The sequence below is a fragment of the Gadus chalcogrammus genome, chromosome 4 (genome assembly GCF_026213295.1).
Source record: "Gadus chalcogrammus isolate NIFS_2021 chromosome 4, NIFS_Gcha_1.0, whole genome shotgun sequence".
Classification (NCBI taxonomy): domain Eukaryota; kingdom Metazoa; phylum Chordata; class Actinopteri; order Gadiformes; family Gadidae; genus Gadus; species Gadus chalcogrammus.
This window is the reverse complement of record NC_079415.1, coordinates 36,211,176-36,234,374: the sequence shown is the minus strand read 5'-3', so window position 1 is coordinate 36,234,374 and position 23,199 is coordinate 36,211,176. Positions and strand designations below refer to the sequence as shown.

General features: G+C 50.3%; 2 protein-coding genes across 2 annotated transcripts; both read right to left on the bottom strand.

Moving 5' to 3' along the window:
- Window positions 1-218: 218 nt before the first annotated feature.
- Window positions 219-5,294, bottom strand: creg1 (cellular repressor of E1A-stimulated genes 1). The gene is made up of 4 exons (XM_056588021.1): window positions 4,904-5,294; window positions 3,348-3,467; window positions 2,840-2,956; window positions 219-1,390 (listed from the first exon to the last, which is right to left on the bottom strand). The coding sequence occupies exons 1-4, from the start codon at window positions 5,189-5,191 to the stop codon at window positions 1,295-1,297; spliced, it is 621 nt and encodes a 206-aa protein (XP_056443996.1). The 5' UTR covers window positions 5,192-5,294; the 3' UTR covers window positions 219-1,294.
- A 7,619-nt stretch (window positions 5,295-12,913) lies between these two features.
- setdb2 (SET domain bifurcated histone lysine methyltransferase 2) lies at window positions 12,914-22,152 on the bottom strand. Its single transcript, XM_056588004.1, has 10 exons — window positions 21,950-22,152; window positions 19,717-19,827; window positions 19,511-19,606; window positions 19,074-19,210; window positions 18,453-18,662; window positions 16,531-16,856; window positions 15,297-15,469; window positions 14,274-15,199; window positions 14,074-14,162; window positions 12,914-13,242 (listed from the first exon to the last, which is right to left on the bottom strand). Exons 1-10 carry the CDS (start codon window positions 21,966-21,968, stop codon window positions 13,002-13,004), a joined length of 2,328 nt encoding a protein of 775 aa, XP_056443979.1. The 5' UTR covers window positions 21,969-22,152; the 3' UTR covers window positions 12,914-13,001.
- Between the last annotated feature and the right edge of the window lie 1,047 nt (window positions 22,153-23,199).

Here is a 23,199-nt window from a genome sequence, read left to right as displayed (position 1 = left end):
AGGCCTGGAACTAGAGGCTAGCCTACAGGTGTTTAGCCTCATTAGCTAGCCTGTGTTTAGCCGCATTAGCTAGCCTACAGGTGTTTAGCCTCATTAGCTAGCCTGTGTTTAGCCTCATTAGCTAGCCTGGGTTTAGCTAAATTAGCTAGCCTGGGTTTAGCTACATTAGCTAGCCTGATAGTAGAACAAATTTCAGAAAGGAATCTTGGTTTTCACAAAAACTTTATTACTATAAATCCATACAAAGTGTTAGTTGGTTATAATTGACACAAAAATATAATCACAAATAATTGTTGAGTATAATATAAAGTATAGTGTAATATAAGATCATTGAAAATGATTCCCTCATAAGGAATGGCTTTTATATCAGACAGTAGAAACAGCAGATTAGTAATCCTAGTGAAGTAAGGCCTAGTGGAGTAAAGCCTTACGGAGTAAAGCCCAGTGAAGTAAAGCCTAGTGAAGTAAAGCCTTACGGAGTAAAGCCCAGTGAAGTAAAGCCTAGTGGAGTGAAGTCCAGTGAAGTAAGGCCTAGTGGAGTAAAGCCTAGTGGAGTGAAGTCCAGTGAAGTAAAGCCTTACGGAGTAAAGCCTAGTGAAGTAAGGCCTAGTGGAGTAAGGCCTTACGGAGTAAAGCCCAGTGAAGTAAAGCCTAGTGAAGTAAAGCCTTACGGAGTAAAGCCTAGTGAAGTAAGGCCTAGTGGAGTAAAGCCTTACGGAGTAAAGCCCAGTGAAGTAAAGCCTAGTGAAGTAAAGCCTTACGGAGTAAAGCCTAGTGAAGTAAGGCCTAGTGGAGTAAAGCCTTACGGAGTAAAGCCCAGTGAAGTAAAGCCTAGTGAAGTAAAGCCTTACGGAGTAAAGCCTAGTGAAGTAAGGCCTAGTGGAGTAAAGCCTTACGGAGTAAAGCCCAGTGAAGTAAAGCCTAGTGGAGTTTGGTTCACTGGGTTTCCGGTCGTAAACAGAAGTGGCTTCAATCAGCCAACGTGGAGCGGCAGCTACGAGGTCCACTTCCTGCTCTGCGGCTGCTCACCCCCCCCCCGCCTCCTCGCCACGAGATGCTATCAACACACGCTGAAAGGAACAGGAAGTGTTCCGCCTGCCGTCGCCATGGCGACAGCGGCCGGGGCCTCAGGACGGATGCACACAACCAAACCCCGAGTGGTTTGGACGGACGGACAGACGGACGGACGGACCACACCTCCGGAACTCCCTCTCCCCCCCCCCCCCCGACTCAATCACTACTGACGGGGGCAGGGGTCAGAGGGCGCCAGCGGGTCGCCGCGGCGACGGCCAGTTCACCCGGAGTGGGGGTGCTTCCTGAAGGGCGTGGCTTGGAAGTATTCTTCAGGGGTTACGGTCTTCACCCCCCCAAAGTAGTCCAGCACCCACACCTGCAACACACACACTGTTCAATCTTAGAGCCCATCTCTACTCTACTGCCTTTAATTCAGTTTAACCTTTCTTTTACCGCATCTTTCTCATATTTTAAGGTACGGCAACACTGAACGCGTTACGCGTGTAACACGCCTAACCTGACGCTTGATCATGGTGTGTCACAAAAATGGATCAACGCGCCTAACGCGCCTACGCAGCTAGATGAGCCCGCCCAGCGGAGGTGTCTTGCTTCGCCCTGAAGGGGCTTATTTTCGACGTTCTATACATTATCCCGCTTATTACATGGCTACTTGCCAAAACTTCACTAACTTCACATGGTGTGTCTTTTTACGATTTATTCTTTAGCAGCATTCGTAGCGTTGATCTGCAGAGAAATAGTCAGCCAAAGACGTTGACGTCGCTTAGCAACCGAAGACGCTGGGGTTGACAAGTCACCGGACTACTACCCATGCAAGTGAACGGAGCGTTCCACGGCATTGAGAAGACCCGTGTAATAAAGGCCTATAATATTTCTGTTTATGGCATAGATTTCTCCTCAAATTAGGCTTATAAACCAATGATAAAAATAAAATAAAAACGCTCGATCAAAGGCCCGAGCCCGACCCGGCCCGCGGGACGGCACGGGCCGGGCAGAGAATCTAAACTCTAGCGCGAGACATCATCCGTAGGCGCTCACAGCGGGGTGAGTTTCACCACCTCCTCATCGTTTCAGCACACACTGAATCGATGACTTGGTCGTCCATGTTCTTTCTGCTTCTGTGCGTCCTCCGTCTCTCTGCCAGTGACGTCGTGTCAAGCTCAACGCTGATTGGCTATCGCGGCTAAGCGTCACACGTAGGCGCGTCAAAAGTTCAATTTTTTTAACTCTGCGCGTTAGGTGCATTATTTCGGTGCGTAAAACATGTCTAACGCGCTGCTTTAGGGCGTGTAACGCATCTACGAGCCTAAACCAGTGGTTTCCTATTCAAAAATGCTGATTTACAACGCCTCTAATGCGCGTAATGCTTTCATTGTGGCCGTACTTTTAGTCTTTTGATCCTGATTGCATATCAATTCATTACATTGGGTTAACTTCTAGCCTACATTATCATTGTTATTACTGTTATTATTATCAGCGACTCAGATGTATGATTTTTACTTGTTTTATTGTTGTTTGTTTTATCTTTTATTTTTTATAGCACTTTGATCAACTGTTGTTGTTTTTTAAATGTGCTTTACAAATAAATGTACATTAAATTAAATTTACTGTTAGCCCCACCCACGACTCACAGACAACACCCACAACACACAGACCACACCCACAACACACAAGACACAGACCACACCCACAACACACAGACCACACCCACAACACAATTAGCCCCGCCCACAACACCCACAACACACAGACCCCGCCCACAACACAGGGACCACACCCTCCCCTCCCTGAAGCCCCGCCCCCAGACCTGGCTGATGTTGAACTTGGCGAAGAACCAGTCGTGGTCGGAGGGCCAGTCCACCATCTCGGGGTGACGCCAGAACAGCCACTTCTTGGCAAACTCTGCCTCCGCAGTGTCGTTGACCTGGAGGATCACAGCTTCACTGGTCTGACTGGTCTGACTGGGACCACCCGCATCAGGGGGTCCTGATGCTGAAGGCCGTCATGGCGACTCAATGTCATGCCTACTGGTTGTCATGGCTGATGCTACTGGTTGCCATGATTATGGGTGGCTACTGGATATCATGGCTACTGGTCGTCATGGCTACTGGTTGCTACGGCTACTGGTTGTCATGGCTACTGGTTGTCCTGGCTATTGGTTGCTACTGGTTGTCATGGCTATTGGTTGTCCTGGCTATTGGTTGCTAATGGTTGTCATAGCAAAGAGTTGCCATGCCTACTGGTTTCCCTGGGTACGGGTTGCCATGGCTACCGGTAGTGAAGGCTCCAGCTGGGTGTGTGATGCGGGGGCTCACCTGCAGGACGGACCCTGACAGGATGACGTGGGCACACAGCGGGCTCTGGGGGTCGAAGCCCTGCTGGGCGCAGTAGTCCGTCTGGGCCAGGGACATGGAGAGGGAGGCCTGGGGGTTCACCTGCAGCACAGCACCCGGTTAGGACTGCCTAACCCCAGCTGCTCCTTAATGACCTGTCTACTGTCTAACCCCTACCTGCTCCTTAATGACCTGTCTCTGTACTGTCTAACCCCTACTTGCTCCTTAAGGACCTGTCTCTGTACTGTCTAACCCCTACCTGCTCCTTAATGACCTGTCTCTGTACTGTCTAACCCCTACCTGCTCCTTAATGACCCATCTCTGTACTGTCTAACCCCTACCTGCTCCTTAATGACCTGTCTCTCTACTGTCTAACCCCTACCTGCTCCTTAGTGGCCTGTCTCTGTACTGTCTAACCCCTACCTGCTCCTTAAGTGACCTGTCTCTGTACTGTCTAACCCCTACCTGCTCCTTAATGACCTGTCTCTCTACTGTCTAACCCCTACCTGCTCCTTAAGTGACCTGTCTCTGTACTGTCTAACCCCTACCTGCTCCTTAATGACCTGTCTCTCTACTGTCTAACCCTACCTGCTCCTTAATGACCTGTCTCTGTACTGTCTAACCCCTACCTGCTCCTTAATGACCTGTCTCAGTACTGTCTAACCCCTACCTGCTCCTTAACGACCTGTCTCTGTACTGTCCAACCCCTTCCTGCTCCTTAACGACCTCCCCAGTAGGTTCAGTTAGTTGTGGGTGGTAACCCTTACAGAGGGACGAGACCTTCTAGAAGTTCCCTATCTGGATCTTGTAACCCCTACTCCTCCAACCATAAAACCTTATCAGAGAGGACCAGCTGTCACCATGTGACTGAAAATCTGCTGAATCACCGTGGTTACCAAACACCTCAACGTAATAGTTGAGTTACATAAAGGTTGTACCAGCGATGTTGGGTGGGTTGGTATTTGAAGCGAGATCCCAAACCAACAGATTCGAAACAAACAGAACCTTTAACCTAGTTACACAACACCTACACTAACCCGTAGTTACACATCACCTAAACTAACCCCTAGTTATACAATACCTAAACCAACCCAAGTTACACAACACCTAAACTAACCCATAGTTACACATCACCTCAACTCATAGGTACTTAACCTATAACACAACGTCTGAATTAATAATAGTTAGACAACACCTAAACTAACCCATAATAGTAGTTACATAACATCTAAACTAACAAATAACCGCAGTTACATAACATCTAAACTAACCCATAACCGTAGTAATATAACAACTAAATTACTAACCTAACCTCACCTAAACTAACCCTCGCTAACATAGTACCTTAACCAACCACATCTAACCTAACACCTTAACCAACCAACTCTACCCTAACCTCCACTAACCTAAACCAACTACTTGTAACCTAACCAACTCTACCCTAAACTAAACCAACCACCTCTAACCTAACCATCTCGAACCTAGCACCTTAACTAACCAACTCTAACCGCCCTAACCAGCTCTCCCCCGTGGCTCACCTTCAGGTCCTGGACGGAGACCTCCATGCGGGTGAGGTAGAGGTAAGGCACCCCGGAGCCGCGGCCCAGCGGCCCGTCGCTGACGGAGAAGGCGTTGGAGAAGGGCTGTCCGCGGACCGGGTCGTGGGAGGAGATGGTGGCCATGGAGGCCCAGGTCACCTGGTTGGCCACGAAGCGCGCTACCCGGGCCACGGCGTCGTGCGGCGGGATGTGGAGCCCGGAGCAGCGGCTCGCCAGGCCGAGGAGCAGCAGGCAGATGGCCGGGGGGGTCGCGGTCAGAGCGGTCATGGTGGGCTACGGGCTGGACGTGGTTCTGGAGAGTCCTCTCTGGGGCTCCCGAGGTAAACACTAGCGCCCTTCAGTCACGTGACCTCGCAGACAGGGTCACGTGAGATCGGGACCTGTGAGATCGCAAAATGTGAATGTGTTTCAATGCAGAGAAAGTATTTATTTTCTGGTCCCAGTCTTTATATGCCCTGGATAACACATATGTTGTTTGTGGAATTGAATTATAATTTTGTGTTTTCTCAACAGCTTTTTTAACTGAACAATTTCACAATAAACGGCCAAACTCTTGACATGACAATTTTTCATTTAAATCCACAAACAACATGTGTGTAATCCGGGTCATATAAAGACGGCCTCATGTACTAATGTTGCGTACGCACAAAAACGTGGCGTACGTCCTTTTCCACGCTCACGTTCAGATGTACAAAACGTGAAATGACCGTAAAAATGTGCGGTCCCCACGCCAGCTCCAGAGCTGTCGTACGCACGTTTCTACAGCTATTGTTCCTTTGGCGACACTTAGAGGTGACGCTGGGAAACTGGGAAAAAAGGTGAAAACAATGACTCATCAGAGTGATTTGCACATCAGAAGTCCTTTTTCGATCAGATTTTCAAGCGAATTAACTCTTAAAGCGAATTAATTTGTAGCGACATAAGAAGCGCCTAAACGGTTTTCCATCGACAGAATGATTATAGCGAATTAAAATTGTGTCACAATGCCCCGTGTTGAAGCACATTTTTCTGACCCGCTAGATGATTTTCCGTTGTCAATGCGCATGCGCGACATTCTATATCGCTTCAGCCGTTTTCCATTACTTTTATGTCGCTAGAACTTTCCCAAAACCACCTCTGCAGAGCGAATTAACTTAGTGCGACAAAATCGGCGTTAGAGCGATATAACCCTTTTTCCATCACATATGTCGCACTAACTTTTGATGCGCATCATTTTAAAGCGCATTATCTTTTTGATGGAAAAAGGAGAGACACACTAATGAACAATTAACACACCTTGCAATTATATGGGTGGCTATAAAAGCATGCGCAATGGATGAAGAAAATTGTTTTAAGAATGGCTGCGTTAGCGTTGTTAGAGGACATCGCAAATGGTTAAATCCGAAGGGCGCTGGAGACGCCGGGGCCGACGGAGGAGACGCCGGGGCCGACGGAGCAATCCGTGCCCTCTCCTTGCTTGTCTATTCAAAAATAAAAAATTTAAGTTAATAAACACGAGTCAAAGTCTTTAATATCCTGGCATCTTTACGCACGACTTATGTGTATTGCAAGCAGCCAATTGACCAGTATAATTACAGCATTTATGACTTCAGCATATTTACCGTGGGCAGTGGCGAACTTAGCCCTTTGGGGGCTCCAGGCGAACAGTCATTTGGGGGCCCCTGCATCTACCGGTCTCAGTACCTTATATCGCATAATGAAATACTCCATACAAGGGATGAACAAAAGTCACTATCCTTCTTTCATGCAAATGTTAATTATCTATTTACAAATTGAGAATAACATACAAAACAATAAGATTAGTTTTGTTGACACATTACACTGACTGTTAACCATAAGTCCTCATTTACCTGAGGGTTTCCAGTAGCTCACAGCAGCTATCTGCTGTGAGCTACTGGAAACCACTACTGGAAACCCACTGATAGCTGCGTCCAGCTATCACTATATTTCCTGTGCTCTTCAGACCTTTCATGGTTGATTAGATGCATTGCAAGGTTATTCTAGTCTTTAAATCCTTCCTCACTCAGTTGTTTTTGTTTTCCAGAAAGGCAACAACAAAAGCAAAAAACACGGTCTGCACTTTCACTGTAGACTAACCAAGACCTGTTCACCCTCTCACCATTTTTCATTACTATGTAATAGTATGCTTTTGTGAATCTGCGGCCCTTGGGCCAGAGTGCTGGGTCATCCACAAGAATATGTGTGCACCTGCCCAAGACACAGCAGCTTGGGCCAGAGTGCTGGGTCATCCACAGGAATATGTGTCTCGCAGTCATTGTTATCGTTATTGTCATACATTTCAATAACCAAAGTGGAAGAAGGAGAGTGAGAAATATTCACTACCAGTTGTGCATCATCTCCGTCAGTTTGTTGACACACGTCATTAGCATCGCTGCTGGCTGAGCCAGAGCCACTTGGAATGAAAGGATGCAGTAACGTGACAGCAAACGACGTTGACGGCTGCTCTTGATCCGCCGACGGTCCCGCTGCCACTGCGGTGGCTGTAAAACAGCTGGATAGCTTTGGCAGCTTTGAAAGAAAGTCCTGCCTTTGGTCTTTCTTTTTATGTGACCCGCTTTCGTACGATCGCTTCATGTTTCACTCGATTTATGTCTCACTCGATTTCTCTCTCTCTCTCTCTTACCGCTTACTGTTTTGAATTTGACATAATTTCCGCATACGCATGATGAGCGTGATGCGCGTAACATGGAATAGTCCATGTAGTGCAGACTGAAGGGGGGTGCACACGGAAAGATCGTCAAAACATGAGTAATAATTAGACATCCCGATGCTACTATTGTGAAGAGATTTTTATAAAATAATAAATATGGGGAAAAAATATATGCATTGGGGCCCTCTTGACCAGATCAATATTGTAAATAAGAAACTGTTCTTAATGTTTTATCGGGAAAAATAAAGGTAAAAAAAATAAAATAAATAAAAAAATAAAAAAATTGGGGGCCCCAAAAACCTTCTATGGGGCCCGGGGCTCCAGGCAAATGCCTGGTTTGCCTAATAGTACGGCCCGCCCCTGACCGTGGGGATGATCGGTGTCCCCTTCATGGGCTCCCACCACTCCGGTGAGAGCCGTGTCACCGATCAAAGCGGCCACTCTCAAATCGAAGGGGGAGAGTTCCCCCACTCCCGTCCCCCCACCTGTTGCGGTCACGCTTCGGCGGTGGGCAGAAACCCTCCGCTTCACCTCCACCTTGAGGTCTGACCACTTCTTTTTAATTTCAGAGTGTGTGCGCTGCTGAGACCCCACTGCATTGACGGCCTCGCAAACACGCTCCCACTCACTTCTCTTTTGTTTTGCATTAATCCCTGTTGACAGGGTTCCAAATAGCATATGCTTGCGCATTTCTACCTCGTGGAGTAAAATCTCGAGCTCAGACTCCGTGAAGTTTCGTTTTTTGCCTCTGTTCATGGTGCCAGGTGATCGGATACGAGGTGAATCTCAGGTCCAGAGGCCTATTTAAATGAAATTGCATATTCAAATGAGGGCGTGGACAGGGAGGAGTTTGGCACGTCGGCATGTGCGCTCAATTCCACGTGGATTGAGATGTACAAAAGAAACGTGCTTGGATCCATGCGTTCGCACACTTTGATACATCTGAATTTATTTGTGCGTAAGACAGTTTCTGGGTTTTGGCGTACGCCAAGTTTTAGTATGAAATCCACGCAAGTCTTAGTACATGAGGCCCTGGGACCAGAAAATAATTACTTTCTCTGCATTGAAACCCATTCATATTTTACGATCTCATGTGTCCCATGGGATCTACCGGAGGTTTGGATCGGATCACCTGTGTGCTTTCCATTGCTCACTAAATTAACACTATAATTAAATATTATAATGAATTGAGTATTTTTTTTTTTACAATATACAATCGAGTGGCGAAGTCACGCGCCCCTTCAGGTAGAGCCCATGAGCCCTTTGAGATCGAAAAATATGAATGGGTTTCAATGGAGAGAAAGTAATTATCTTCTGGTCCCAGTCTTTATATGCCCCGGATTACACATAAATTGTTTGTTGATTTAAATGATCGTTTTTCATGTAAAGAGTTTGACTGTTTATTGTGCGATTGTACAGTTAAAGGCCGTAGCACAAACACAATGACGCGTTCCCTGCGACTGGCGTGGACAAGACCGACAATCTCCCCATCGGCCTAACTGAAATTCTCCGCATGCCCCAATTTATAATGGTTTTCACATATTTTGATACTTTTATCCTCCCCTTGGAAAAAACCTAACATATCAAACTTCTTCACGAAAATGTTTATTTATTTATGAAAAATTATCATTTAAAGGCACCCAGTGCAACTTTCGAGGCTTAAAAATAAACATTCAATTTCTAGTCTTTTTTAAACGTAGTAAGTTTCAATAACTCCATACCATTACATACCGACATTCAAGCAGCAAAGATGAGACGTCGTTGTGTGGTGAGAACTGATAGAAAATCGATAACAACAACAATGCCGCCATTTTCTTTATTTTTTGTAACCTACAATAAATAAAGCAGGCGTCCAGTCAATGGAAAAATGGCTTCTCCCCACCGGCGATTGTTGTTGTTTACGATTTTCTATCAGTTCTCACCACACAATCCTTGAATGTCGATATGTAATGGTATGGAGTTATTGAAACTTACTACGTGTAAAAAAGACTAGAAATTGAATGTTTATTTTTCATTGAATGTTTACATAAAGTTGCACTGGGTGCCTGAAAAAACCTAACATATCAAACTTCTTCACGAAAATGTTTATTTATTTATGAAAAATTATCATTTAAATCCACAATCAACATATGTGTAATCCGAGGCATATAAAGACTAGGACCAGAAAATAATTACTTTCTCTCCATTGAAACCCATTCATATTTTGGGGATGTGTTTGGAGGACCGTCGCAAATTGGACCTCTGGCGTACCCCTAGGTCCTTTGCGGCAGGGGTTTGTTAATCTACCGTCACAGTGGTGCATTTGCCTGTTGCAACACAGCATCCATCGACATCAAGTGGGCTGTATAGAACAGCTGCTTTAAATCCGTCTAAAATCGACGGTCATTGGATAATGCTGCGATCATGTCCCTCCCACGGACTCTCAGCGCCTCTGGGGTGAATGAAGGAGTGGGCTGGCCTGGATGCTGGGCGTCTGCGTGATGATTGGAGGGTCTGCGAAAGACTGAGTTGCCGTTTGATTGACAGCAATTTTGAACCATAAAAAGTCGCCGGAGCTCTTTCTAATCCTCAATCCGATCGCGGATTTCGTAAACGATGTGAAAGACAACTGAAACCTATCTCTTCATATTTTCTTGGCGAAATTGCCAGACAATTTTCATCGTACATTTCACACACACACACACACACACACACACACACACAGACACACACACACACACACACACACACACACACACACACACACACACACACACACACACACACACACACACACACACACACTTCCTTGTTTCAGTTTAACAGAATTCCCACATTTCCTTGTTCGAGTTTAATGTCACTTTGGTAGTTGGCCATCACTTTGACTCAGGGAGCCTTAGGTCTGAATTTAAGTCCTGTATTCAGATCAGGACCTGCAGGGTGACAGATGAAAACTGTGATTCCTTGGTGTTCCTTGAAGACATAGAGTTGGGCAGTGCAATGCCTCAGCTTTACAGAGTGTTCTCATTAGTGGCAACAGTTGGAGCTACATCGGCAGGTGTAGAAAGGAGCTTCTGTTTAAAGCGGCTCAAGTCCTACACCCTGGGGCCAAGGCCGTTCAAGCAGCCAGCTCTGCTGGCCATTGAGGGGACACTAGTCAAGTCACTGGAAAAGACAGCTAGTTGGTATGACAGGGTCACAGCACATTCCCTTGAAAGGGAACAGAGAGAGGAATTGACATATGAATAAATTCACAATTGATATGATGTAGGCCGAAAATGAGCTTCCCCTCTTTGAAAGACCAGCAGCTGCCACTGGTGCAATTTCACTTTAATTGTTGCAGAATTTGTATATTTATTTTGAGTGAATTGAAGTACACGTTAAACATAGTTGAAATGAAGCACAAAAAGTATTGAAGCAAAGTATTTGTATGCTTAAAATATATTTGCAATACCCTGAAGAATACAAAATTTCACCTGGGTATTTGAATGAAGGATTATTAAAACTAAGAAATTATTAAAATCAGCCGACTCACTAACTACCACGGCCGCCTAACTAACTGCCACAGCCAACTCACTAACTACCACAGCCGACTCACTAACTACCACAGCCGACTCACTAACTACCACGGCCGACTCACAAGCAACCCGAGCCGCCTCACTAACTGCCACAGCCGACTCACTAACTACCACGGCCGACTCACTAACTGCCACAGCCGACTCACTAACTACCACAGCCGACTCACTAACTACCACAGCCGACTCACTAACTACCACAGCCGCCTCACTAACTACCACAGCCGCCTCACTAACTGCCACAGCCGACTCACTAACTACCACAGCCGACTCACTAACTACCACAGCCCTCTCACTAACTACCACAGCCGCCTCACTAACTGCCACAGCCGACTCACTAACTACCACAGCCGACTCACTAACTACCACAGCCCTCTCACTAACTACCACAGCCGCCTCACTAACTACCACAGCCAACTCACTAACTACCACAGCCGCCTCACTAACTGCCACAGCCGACTCACTAACTACCACAGCCGACTGACTAACTACCACAGCCCTCTCACTAACTACCACAGCCGCCTCACTAACTGCCACAGCCGACTCACAAGCAACCCGAGCCGCCTCACTAACGGCCACAGCCGACTCACTAACTACCACAGCCGACTCACTAACTACCACAGCCCTCTCACTAACTACCACAGCCGCCTCACTAACTGCCACAGCCGACTCACTAACTACCACAGCCGACTCACTAACTACCACAGCCCTCTCACTAACTACCACAGCCGCCTCACTAACTACCACAGCCGACTCACTAACTACCACAGCCGCCTCACTAACTGCCACAGCCGACTCACTAACTACCACAGCCGACTGACTAACTACCACAGCCGACTCACTAACTACCACAGCCCTCTCACTAACTACCACAGCCGACTGACTAACTACCACAGCCGACTCACTAACTACCACAGCCCTCTCACTAACTACCACAGCCGACTCACTAAGTACCACAGCCGACTCACAAGCAACCCGAGCCGTCTCACTAACTGCCACGGCCGCCTCACTAACTACCCCGGCCGCCTCACTAACTACCCCGGCCGCCTCACTAACTGCCACGGCCGCCTCACTAACTACCCCGGCCGCCTCCCTAACTACCCCGGCCGCCTCACTAACTACCCCGGCCGCCTCACTAACTACCCCGGCCGCCTCACTAACTGCCACGGCCGCCTCACTAACTACCCCGGCCGCCTCACTAACTACCCCGGCCGCCTCACTAACTACCCCGGCCGCCTCACTAACTACCCCGGCCGCCTCACTAACTACCCCGGCCGCCTCACTAACTACCCCGGCCGCCTCACTAACTACCCCGGCCGCCTCACTAACTACCCCGGCCGCCTCACTAACTGCCACGGCCGCCTCACTAACTACCCCGGCCGCCTCACTAACTACCCCGGCCGCCTCACTAACTACCCCGGCCGCCTCACTAACTGCCACGGCCGCCTCACTAACTACCCCGGCCGACTCACTAACTACCCCGGCCGCCTCACTAACTACCCCGGCCGCCTCACTAACTACCCCGGCCGCCTCACTAACTACCCCGGCCGCCTCACTAACTACCCCGGCCGCCTCACTAACTACCCCGGCCGCCTCACTAACTACCCCGGCCGCCTCACTCTTCTAGTCATAATCTCACTCTACAGTAACCCTAACTAGTGGGCGGCGGTCCCATGGTGTGGTCAGACAGACAGACAGACAGACAGACAGACAGACAGACAGGCAGACAGGCAGACAGACAGACAGACAGACAGTAGACTGGTTGACTGTAGAAACCTTTTAATTCAACGTGGGATCGTAGAAAAATGTAAAAAAAACAACGGTTGGTTCTGGTGAACGGTGTGATGTGACGTCACGCCTCTGGCCCGCAGACACCCTCGTGCACCCCCTCGTGCACACCCTCGTGCACTCCCTCGTGCACGCCCTCATGCACGCCCTCGTGCGCGTCACACACTTCACACACCGCCTGGTTGCCGTTGGTGACACCCTCGCAGTCCTCATGCCCACACTGGCACGCCACTTCCTGTCCTTGAGAAGAACTTCCTGTGTCCGGAGAGCACTTCCAGGTGAGCTCGGTGCCGGCCTTGATCACTCTACAAAACAAACAAACAAACAAACAAACAAACAAACAACAACATGTCAACACTAAGTGAACAGGCACTAACAGGTCCTGATGAACAGTCACTAACAGGTGAACAGTCAGTAGGGTGAACAGGCACTAACAGGTGGAAAGCCACTAACAGGTCCTGGGTAACAGTCACTAACAGGTGGACAGGCACTAAGAGGTGAACAGCCACTAACGGGTCCTGGTGAACAGTCACTAACAGGTGAACAGTCACTAAAAGGTGAACAGTCACTAAAAGGTCCTGTGCACAGTCACTAACAGGTGAACAGTCACTAACAGGTGAACAGTCACTAACAGGTGAACAGTCACTAACAGGTGTACAGTCACTAACAGGTCCTGGGTAACAGTCACTAACAGGTAAACAGTCACTAACAGGTGAACAGTCACTAACAGATCCTGGGTAACAGTCACTAACAGGTGAACAGTCACTAAAAGGTGAACAGTCACTAACAGGTCCTGGTGCACATTCACTAACAGGTGAACAGTCACCAGTCACTAACAGGTGAACAGTCACTAACTGGTCCTGGGTAACAGGCACTAACAGGTGAACAGTCACTAACTGGTCCTGGGTAACAGGCACTAACAGGTGAACAGTCACTAACTGTTCCTGGGTAACAGGCACTAACAGGTGAACAGTCACTAAAAGGTCCTGGTGAATAGTCACTAACAGGTCCTGGTGAACAGGCACTAACAGGTCCAGGTGATTAGGCACTAACAGGTGAACAGTCACTAACAGGTCCTGGTGAATAGTCACTAACAGGTGAACAGTCACTATGAGGGGAACAGGGTGACCTCTGACCTGGAAGTGAAGAAGGCAACCAGAGGGAAGGTGGGGTCCTGGGTGTCCGTGAAGACACTCTGGGTGAAGAGGTTCGGACGGCAGCTATGCTGTAGAGAGAGAGAGAAACCAGTAGGGACCAGTATAGACCAGTAGAGACCAACAGAGACCAGTAGAGACAATTAGAGACAGTATAGACCAGTAGAGACCAACAGACCTACGTTTAGGAAGCGAGCCACATTGCCCTCCTTGGTGGCATCCAGATAGTAAACGTCTTCCTCCTCTCTCTTCCTCTTCCTCACTGGTGGAGCCCTGAACCTGTGCTCAGCGGTCGCCACGGCAACTGGCTCCTCCCGCACGGCTGATTGGCCGGCCCCATTCAGGGGCTCTGGGTCCAGGTTCGGCTGGGTCTCTTGGGTCTGGTCCTGTAGGGTCTGGGTCTGTAGGGTCTGGTCCAGTAGGGTCTGGGTCTGTAGGGTCTGGTCCTGTAGGGTCTGGTCCAGTAGGGTCTGGGTCTGTAGGGTCTGGTCCAGTAGGGTCTGGTCCAGTAGGGTCTGGGTCTGTAGGGTCTGGGTCTGTAGGGTCTGGTCCTGTAGGGTCTGGTCCAGTATGGTCTGGTCCAGTAGGGTCTGGGTCTGTAGGGTCTGGTCCAATAGGGTCTGGTCCAATAGGGTCTGGGTCTGTAGGGTCTGGGTCTGTAGGGTCTGGGTCTGTAGGGTCTGGGTCTGTAGGGTCTGGTCCAGTAGGGTCTGGTCCAGTAGGATCTGGGTCCCTTGGGTCTGGGTCTCTTGGGTCTGGTCCAGTAGGGTCTGGGTCTGTACGGTCTGGTCCAGTAGAGTCTGGTCCTGTAGGGTCTGGTCCAGTAGGGTCTGGGTCTGTAGGGTCTGGGTCTCTTGGGTCTGGGTCTCTTGGGTCTGGGTCTGCAGGGACTCTTGGGGGGCTATGGGAGGGGTCAGGTGGGGCGTCTCTGACGGTCCCTGGATGACCGGGACATGCAGCGGGGCTGCGGTGGGCGGGGCTCCGTCAGTCAGGGGCGGGACCAGCCACTCAGTGATTACCTCCACGTCGTCGTCGGACGCGAGCTCCGCCCCCAACCCCCCCGGGGGCGGAGCCTGCTCTGGGTCACGCCCCTTCCTCAGGACCAGCCCTGAGAGCGAAAGGCAGGGGGAGGTTGATGGTTTCCATGGTAACAGGACCCCGCACCCAGGGGCAGGGAGAGGGGGGAGGGGGGTCGGTCTTCTTACCGGCGTAGGTGCAGATGAAGGTGCCCTGGTCCAGGTCGTCACGGCAACGCACCCCCCAGCCCCCGTGGGCGGAGCCCTGGAACACCTGGAGGCGGACCCTCACCCCCCGCTGGGCCAGACGGTTCTGACAGCGCGCCCGCTCACAGCCGCACCAGGGACCGCACTCCACCAGCCTGCAGCACACAGGAGACCGCTCACAGCCGCACCAGGGGGCCCACTCCACCAGCACCAGGGGGCCCACTCCACCAGCACACAGGAGACCACTCACAGCCGCACCAGGGGGCCCACTCCACCAGCACACAGGAGACCACTCACAGCCGCACCTGGGGCCCCACTCCACCAGCACAGGGGAGACCACTCACAGCTGCACCAGGGGGCCCACTCCACCAGCACACAGGAGACCACTCACAGCCGCACCAGGGGGCCCACTCCACCAGCACACAGGAGACCACTTACAGCCGCACCAGGGGCCCTACTCCACCAGCACAGGGGAGACCACACACAGCTGCACCAGGGGGCCCACTCCACCAGCACACAGGAGACCACTCACAGCTGCACCAGGGGGCCCACTCACAGCCGCACCAGGGGCCCCAGTCCACCAGCACACAGGAGACCACTCACAGCTGCACCAGGGGCCCCACTCCACCAGCACACAGGGGACCACTCACAGCTGCACCAGGGGCCTCACTCTACCAGCACACAGGAGACCTAGAGGCAGGCTGAGGCTACACCACAACCTGCCTCCAGGGGGCAGGTTGTGGTGTAGCCTCAGCCTGCCTCTAGGGGGCAGGTTGTGGTGTAGCCTCACCCTGCCTCCAGGGGGCAGGTTGTGGTTCATTGCTGGCCTCACCCTGCCTCCAGGGGGCAGGTTGTGGTTCATTGCTGGCCTCACCCTGCCTCCAGGGGGCAGGTTGTGGTTCATTGCTGGCCTCACCCTGCCTCCAGGGGGCAGGTTGGGGTGTAGCCTCAGCCTGCCTCTAGGGGGCAGGTTGTGGTGTAGCCTCACCCTGCCTCCAGGGGGCAGGTTGTGGTTCATTGCTGGCCTCACCCTGCCTCCAGGGGGCAGGTTGGGGTGTAGCCTCAGCCTGCCTCTAGGGGGCAGGTTGGGGTGTAGCCTCAGCCTGCCTCTAGGGGGCAGGTTGTGGTGTGTCCTCAGCCTGCCTCTAGGGGGCAGGTTGTGGTGTAGCCTCACCCTGCCTCTAGGGGGCAGGTTGTGGTTCATTGCTGGCCTCACCCTGCCTCCAGGGGGCGGGGCAGGCTGTGGTGGGCGTAGCCCCCCGCCCCGGCGGTCCGCCCCCGGCAGGCGCAGCGGGCGGCGTCCTCGCAGCCGTCCTCGCAGTCGCAGCAGGTGTGGAACAGCGCCGGCGGCGACAGGAAGCAGCCGTGCGGCCAGCGGTCTTTGCGGTAGCGGAAGTCGCGGGGCCGCTCCCCGGCCGTGCCCGGGCACAGCTCCACCGGGGCGGGCTCCAGGCCGCGGCTCAGGTCCAGCTCCGGGAGGCGGGGCCCGGCCGCGAGGGGCGGGTCCAGCCGCACCGCCGCGTTGAAGGTGAAGAACTCCACCTGGTGGCGCAGACAGGGCGTTGCACCACCTGTAGCTGGGGACCACACCTCCACCTCTACCTGGTCTAAACACACCTCCACTCCACCTGGTGGCGCAGACAGGGCGTTGCACCACCTGTAGCTGGGGACCACACCTCCACTCCACCTTAACCTGGTCTAAATACACCACCTTTACACCACCAACACCTGGTCTAAACACACATCCACATCACCTTTACACAACCTTAACCTGGTCTAAATACACCACCTTTACACCACCACCACCTGGTCTAAACACACATCCAGACCACCTTTACACCACCTCTACCTGGTCTAAACACACCTCCACACTACCTTTACACCACCTCTACCTGGTCTAAACACATCTGCACACCACCTTTACACCACCTCTACCTGGTCTAAACACACCTCCACAGCACCTTTACACCACCTCTACCTGGTCTAAACACACATCCAGACCACCTTTACACCACCTCTACCTGGTCTAAACACACCTCCACAGCACCTTTACACCACCTCTACCTGGTCTAAACACACCTCCACACCACCTTTACACCACCTCTACCTGGTCTAAACACACCTCCACACTACCTTTACACCACCTCTACCTGGTCTAAACACACCTCCACAGCACCTTTACACCACCTTAACCTGGTCTAAACACACCTCCACACCACCTTTACACCACCTCTACCTGGTCTAAACACACCTCCACACCACCTCTACCTGGTCTAAACACACCTCCACAGCACCTTTACACCACCTTAACCTGGTCTAAACACACCTGCACACAACCTTTACACCACCTTTACCTGGTTTGAACACACCTACAGTTATAACCTGGTCTAAACACAACTGGTCACTAATATAACCGGTCTCTGTTAACTAATGTAACCAGTCTCTGGTCACTAATACAGCCGGTCGCTGGTCACTAATATAACCTGGACCTGTTCACTAATATAACCGGTCTCTGGTCACTAATATAACCGGTCTCTGTTAACTAATGTAACCAGTCTCTGGTCACTAATAAAGCCGGTCGCTGGTCACTAATATAACCTGGACCTGGTCACTAATATAGCCGGTCGCTGGTCACTAATATAACCTGGACCTGGTCGCTAATATAACCGGTCTCTGGTCACTAATATAACCTGGACCTGGTCACTAATATAACCGGTCTTTGGTAACTAATATAACCTGGACCTGGTCACTAATATAGCCGGTCGCTGGTCACTAATACAACCTGGACCTGGTCACTAATATAACCGGCCTCTGGTCACTAATATAACCGGTCGCTGGTCACTAATATAACCTGGACCTGGTCACTAATATAACCTGGACCTGGTCACTAATATAACCGGTCGCTGGTCACTAATATAACCTAGACCTGGTCACTAATATAACCGGTCTCTGGTCACTAATATAACCGGTCGCTGGTCACTAATATAACCTGGACCTGGTCACTAATATAACCGGTCGCTGGTCACTAATATAACCGGTACCTGGTCACTAATATAGCCGGTCTCTGGTCACTAATATAACCGGTAGCTTCTATGTGAGGACGCTGGTCCTGGTTGCTATGGTAACACCGGCTCTCACCTGCAGGACGTCGTAGCTCTCTGTGGCGAACAGGAAACGCATCACGTCGTCATGACTACGCAGGCAGAGTCCACAGGGGGTGACGTAGACGAGGTCCTCTGAGGTCACTTCCTGCCCGCCGAGCCTCCTGAAGCCACAGAGCTGGGGCACCTTCAGGGGGTTCTGCCCCCAGAAGGGCTGGCTGCACCTGGGCAGGCTGGGCACGCAGGCCTGGGGGGCACATGACCACCACATGACCACCACATGACCGCCACGTGATGGACACATGACCACCACATGACCGCCACGTGATGGACACCTGACCCTCATGTGATGGACCTATGGCCGTCACATGACCAGCACATGACCGTCACGTGACCATCCCATGATCAGCACATGACCGTCACATGTCAAGCACATGACCGTCACGTGACGGTCACATGTCCAGCACATGACCGTCACGTGACCAGCACATGACCGTCACGTGACCAGTACATGACGGTCACATGACCAGCACATGATGGACCCATGATGGTCACGTGACCAGCACGTAGCTGGTCACGTGACCATCACATAGGATGCAGTAATACCATGGGGATGTTTTGCGGTGGGGTTACCGCGGTGACGTTATAAAGCCGTTACCTTGGTGCACTGGTGTGGCTGGTAGAGGACCTGAGGGCCAGACACATGATCCTCCTGCTGGTCAGCAGACAGCACCTCCTCCTCCTCCTCCTCCTCCATCTCCTCCTCCTCCACCTCCTCGGAGGTGGTCAGGAGCCCTGGAGACAACAGGAGGAGAGAACAGATTAGAGCCGCAAGACCACAGAGGGTCCATGCACTCCTTCTACCTCCTCCTCCACATGGAGGTCGATCAGTACTCCTCCTCCTCCACCCGACACACAGAGGTTGGAGGGGGTGGAGGAGTACTGATCCTCCTCCACCTGGAGGAGGATCACTACACCTCCTCCTCCACCCAACACACAGAGGGAGGAGGTGGAGGAGCTTGTGTAGTGATACACCACCTCCTCCACGTCCTCCACCCGACACACAGATGGGGTGTAGAGCTGAGTCCTTCAGACCTGTGTTGATGACATCATGGATGGGGGAGGAGTCAGCAGTCCCAGGGGTTGACCCCGCCTCCACCAGCCGCACCAGCCTGAGGCCCTGGACATAGTCTACAGAGATAGAACACACAGAACATATAGAACAGACAGTCAGACAGGTAGATATGAGGACAGACAGACAGACAGACAGACAGACAGACAGACAGACGGACAGCAGGTACCTGTGTGCGTGGCGGTCTGGCCCTTCAGGCGGGCCCGCAGTGCCTCAAGGTATCCACACACTCTGTCCAGAACCCCGTCCACATCTGACCGCTCCCAGAACACCCGCGCCACTGAGGACACACACACACACACACACACACACACACACACACACACACACACACACTGAGGGCCTGCTCCCAGATTCACATACGATGAAATGTTCCAGGAGATGTTATGAGTGAGAGTAGAGGTCCACCAGAAGAGGAGACGTTAATAGTGAGAGGTCCGTCTCACCAGAGGAGACGTTAATAGTGAGAGGTCCGTCTCACCAGAGGAGATGTTATTAGTGAGAGGTCCGTCTCACCTGAGGAGATGTTATTAGTGAGAGGTCCGTCTCACCAGAGGAGATGTTATTAGTGAGAGGTCCGTCTCACCTGAGGAGATGTTATTAGTGAGAGGTCTGTCTCACCTGAGGAGATGTTATTAGTGAGAGGTCCGTCTCACCTGAGGAGATGTTATTAGTGAGAGGTCCGTCTCACCTGAGGAGATGTTATTAGTGAGAGGTCCGTCTCACCAGAGGAGATGTTATTAGTGAGAGGTCTGTCTCACCAGAGGAGATGTTATTAGTGAGAGGTCCGTCTCACCTGAGGAGATGTTATTAGTGAGAGGTCCGTCTCACCAGAGGAGATGTTATTAGGTCCGTCTCACCAGAGGAGATGTTATTAGTGAGAGGTCCGTCTCACCTGAGGAGATGTTATTAGTGAGAGGTCCGTCTCACCTGAGGAGATGTTATTAGTGAGAGGTCCGTCTCACCTGAGGAGATGTTATTAGTGAGAGGTCCGTCTCACCTGAGGAGATGTTATTAGTGAGAGGTCCGTCTCACCTGAGGAGATGTTATTAGTGAGAGGTCCGTCTCACCTGAGGAGATGTTATTAGTGAGAGGTCCGTCTCACCTGAGGAGATGTTATTAGTGAGAGGTCCGTCTCACCTGAGGAGATGTTATTAGTGAGAGGTCCGTCTCACCTGAGGAGATGTTATTAGTGAGAGGTCCGTCTCACCTGAGGAGATGTTATTAGTGAGAGGTCCATCTCACCAGAGGAGATGTTATTAGTGAGAGGTCCGTCTCACCTGAGGAGATGTTATTAGTGAGAGGTCCGTCTCACCTGAGGAGATGTTATTAGTGAGAGGTCCGTCTCACCTGAGGAGATGTTATTAGTGAGAGGTCCGTCTCACCTGAGGAGATGTTATTAGTGAGAGGTCCGTCTCACCAGAGGAGATGTTATTAGTGAGAGGTCCGTCTCACCAGAGGAGATGTTATTAGTGAGAGGTCCGTCTCACCAGAGGAGATGTTATTAGTGAGAGGTCCGTCTCACCAGAGGAGATGTTATTAGTGAGAGGTCCGTCTCACCAGAGGAGATGTTATTAGTGAGAGGTCCGTCTCACCTGAGGAGATGTTATTAGTGAGAGGTCCGTCTCACCAGAGGAGATGTTATTAGTGAGAGGTCCATCTCACCAGAGATGTTATTAGTGAGAGGTCCGTCTCACCTGAGGAGATGTTATTAGTGAGAGGTCCGTCTCACCTGAGGAGATGTTATTAGTGAGAGGTCCGTCTCACCTGAGGAGATGTTATTAGTGAGAGGTCCGTCTCACCTGAGGAGATGTTATTAGTGAGAGGTCCATCTCACCACAGGAGATGTTATTAGTGAGAGGTCCGTCTCACCAGAGGAGATGTTATTAGTGAGAGGTCCGTCTCACCAGAGGAGATGTTATTAGTGAGAGGTCCATCTCACCAGAGGAGATGTTATTAGTGAGAGGTCCATCTCACCAGAGATGTTATTAGTGAGAGGTCTGTCTCACCAGAGATGTTATTAGTCAGAGTAGAGGTTCACCGGAAGAAGAGACGTTAGTGAGAGGTTTGTCTCACCAGAGGAGATGTTATTAGGTCTGTTTCACCAGAGGAGATGTTATTAGTGAGAGGTCCGTCTCACCAGAAGGGGAGATGTTATTAGTGAGAGGTCTGTCTCACCAGAGGAGATGTTATTAGTGAGAGGTTTGTCTCACCAGAATGGGAGACGTTAAAAGTGAGAGGTCCGTCTCACCAGAAGGGGAGATGTTATTAGTTGAGAGGTTTGTCTCACCAGAATGGGAGACGTTAATAGTGAGAGGTCCGTCTCACCAGAAGGGGAGATGTTATTAGTGAGAGGTCCGTCTCACCAGAGGAGATGTTTTATAGTGAGAGATTCTTCTCACCAGATGCCTTCTGGTCCATGTCTCTCAGGTCCTGATCTCCTCCTGAAGGTGTACTGAGTGCCGGTCGAAGTCTTCCCCGGTCCTCCGTGAACAGCGTGTGTTGTACTCAGCTTTTCATTCATTTGCCATTATTTTACCCACAATACCTCCGGTTTACTTTTTACTCCCCACAATGCCCCGCGTTGTTATTGTCCCGCTGTCCTCATGGCGTCATCCACGCGTCAACCGCTCCCGCCAGTTCCGCTATTTTGCCTTATTTACTCCCTACGGTTCCCGTTGCCCACTACGGCAACGGGAAAGGCACAAACGCGAAAACGCGTTTGTGTTTGAGCCTTCCCTGTCCCCGTAGTGGGCGTGTTTTAGGCGCAAGTTATGAAATGAGCACAAAGCGCATCTTACATATTCTCCTTCTGCCACTCTTTTTGCTCTTAAAGGAGTGGAAACCCGCCGTGACACTCGGAGCGGACTGTCCATTTTGGGTCACCTCCTTCAGGAGTCACTTTAACTTAAAGGATTAACTTAACCCGTCCACCACTTAAGATCTCGCTTAATATTAAAGCATCTGCCGACACCTGGAGTTGAAGGTGAGATCTTACACTCATTATGGGTGTTTATTCAATTTTTTATAGCATTTTATTCTACTGTCACTTACTTTTTATTATCATCGTTATAATTATGATTATAATTATGATGATTAATATTTGTAGTTATTAATATTTTTGTTGTTATTATTATTATTATTATTATTAATATTATAATTATAATTATTATTATTAAGTTTATGCTGCCGGTGTTACTACGAATTCTAAGATCCACCGGAAAGTGTGATCCCAGGGGGCGTGTCTTTCTTTTCTTGATACAAACGTTTATTCTAAACAGCATTTTACACAGTTGCCTGCTATAGGCAATGCTCAAAGTTAAATCAACTAATTAAACACTGACTGTAGCTTTTTATGGGGAAAGATGCAACGGTGATGGACCGTACTAAACGTCCTATCTATTGTATGGGTCTGTTAAATGCTAATAAAATCAAATATATAAGCACATTGCAAATAACAAGGTGAAGGGGTGGGGGGAGATTTTTTGTTTTATTTATGTTTTTGTTGTAATGCACACCGTTTTATCGACTTCATGCCAGTCTACTTCAAACTCGTGCTGCTTGCATGTTGCAGAAAATGTGCAACAGCGCCCCATGGGGTCAGACTTTTCGGTGGGTCGCAGAATTCGGTGTAACACCGGTATGTTATTAT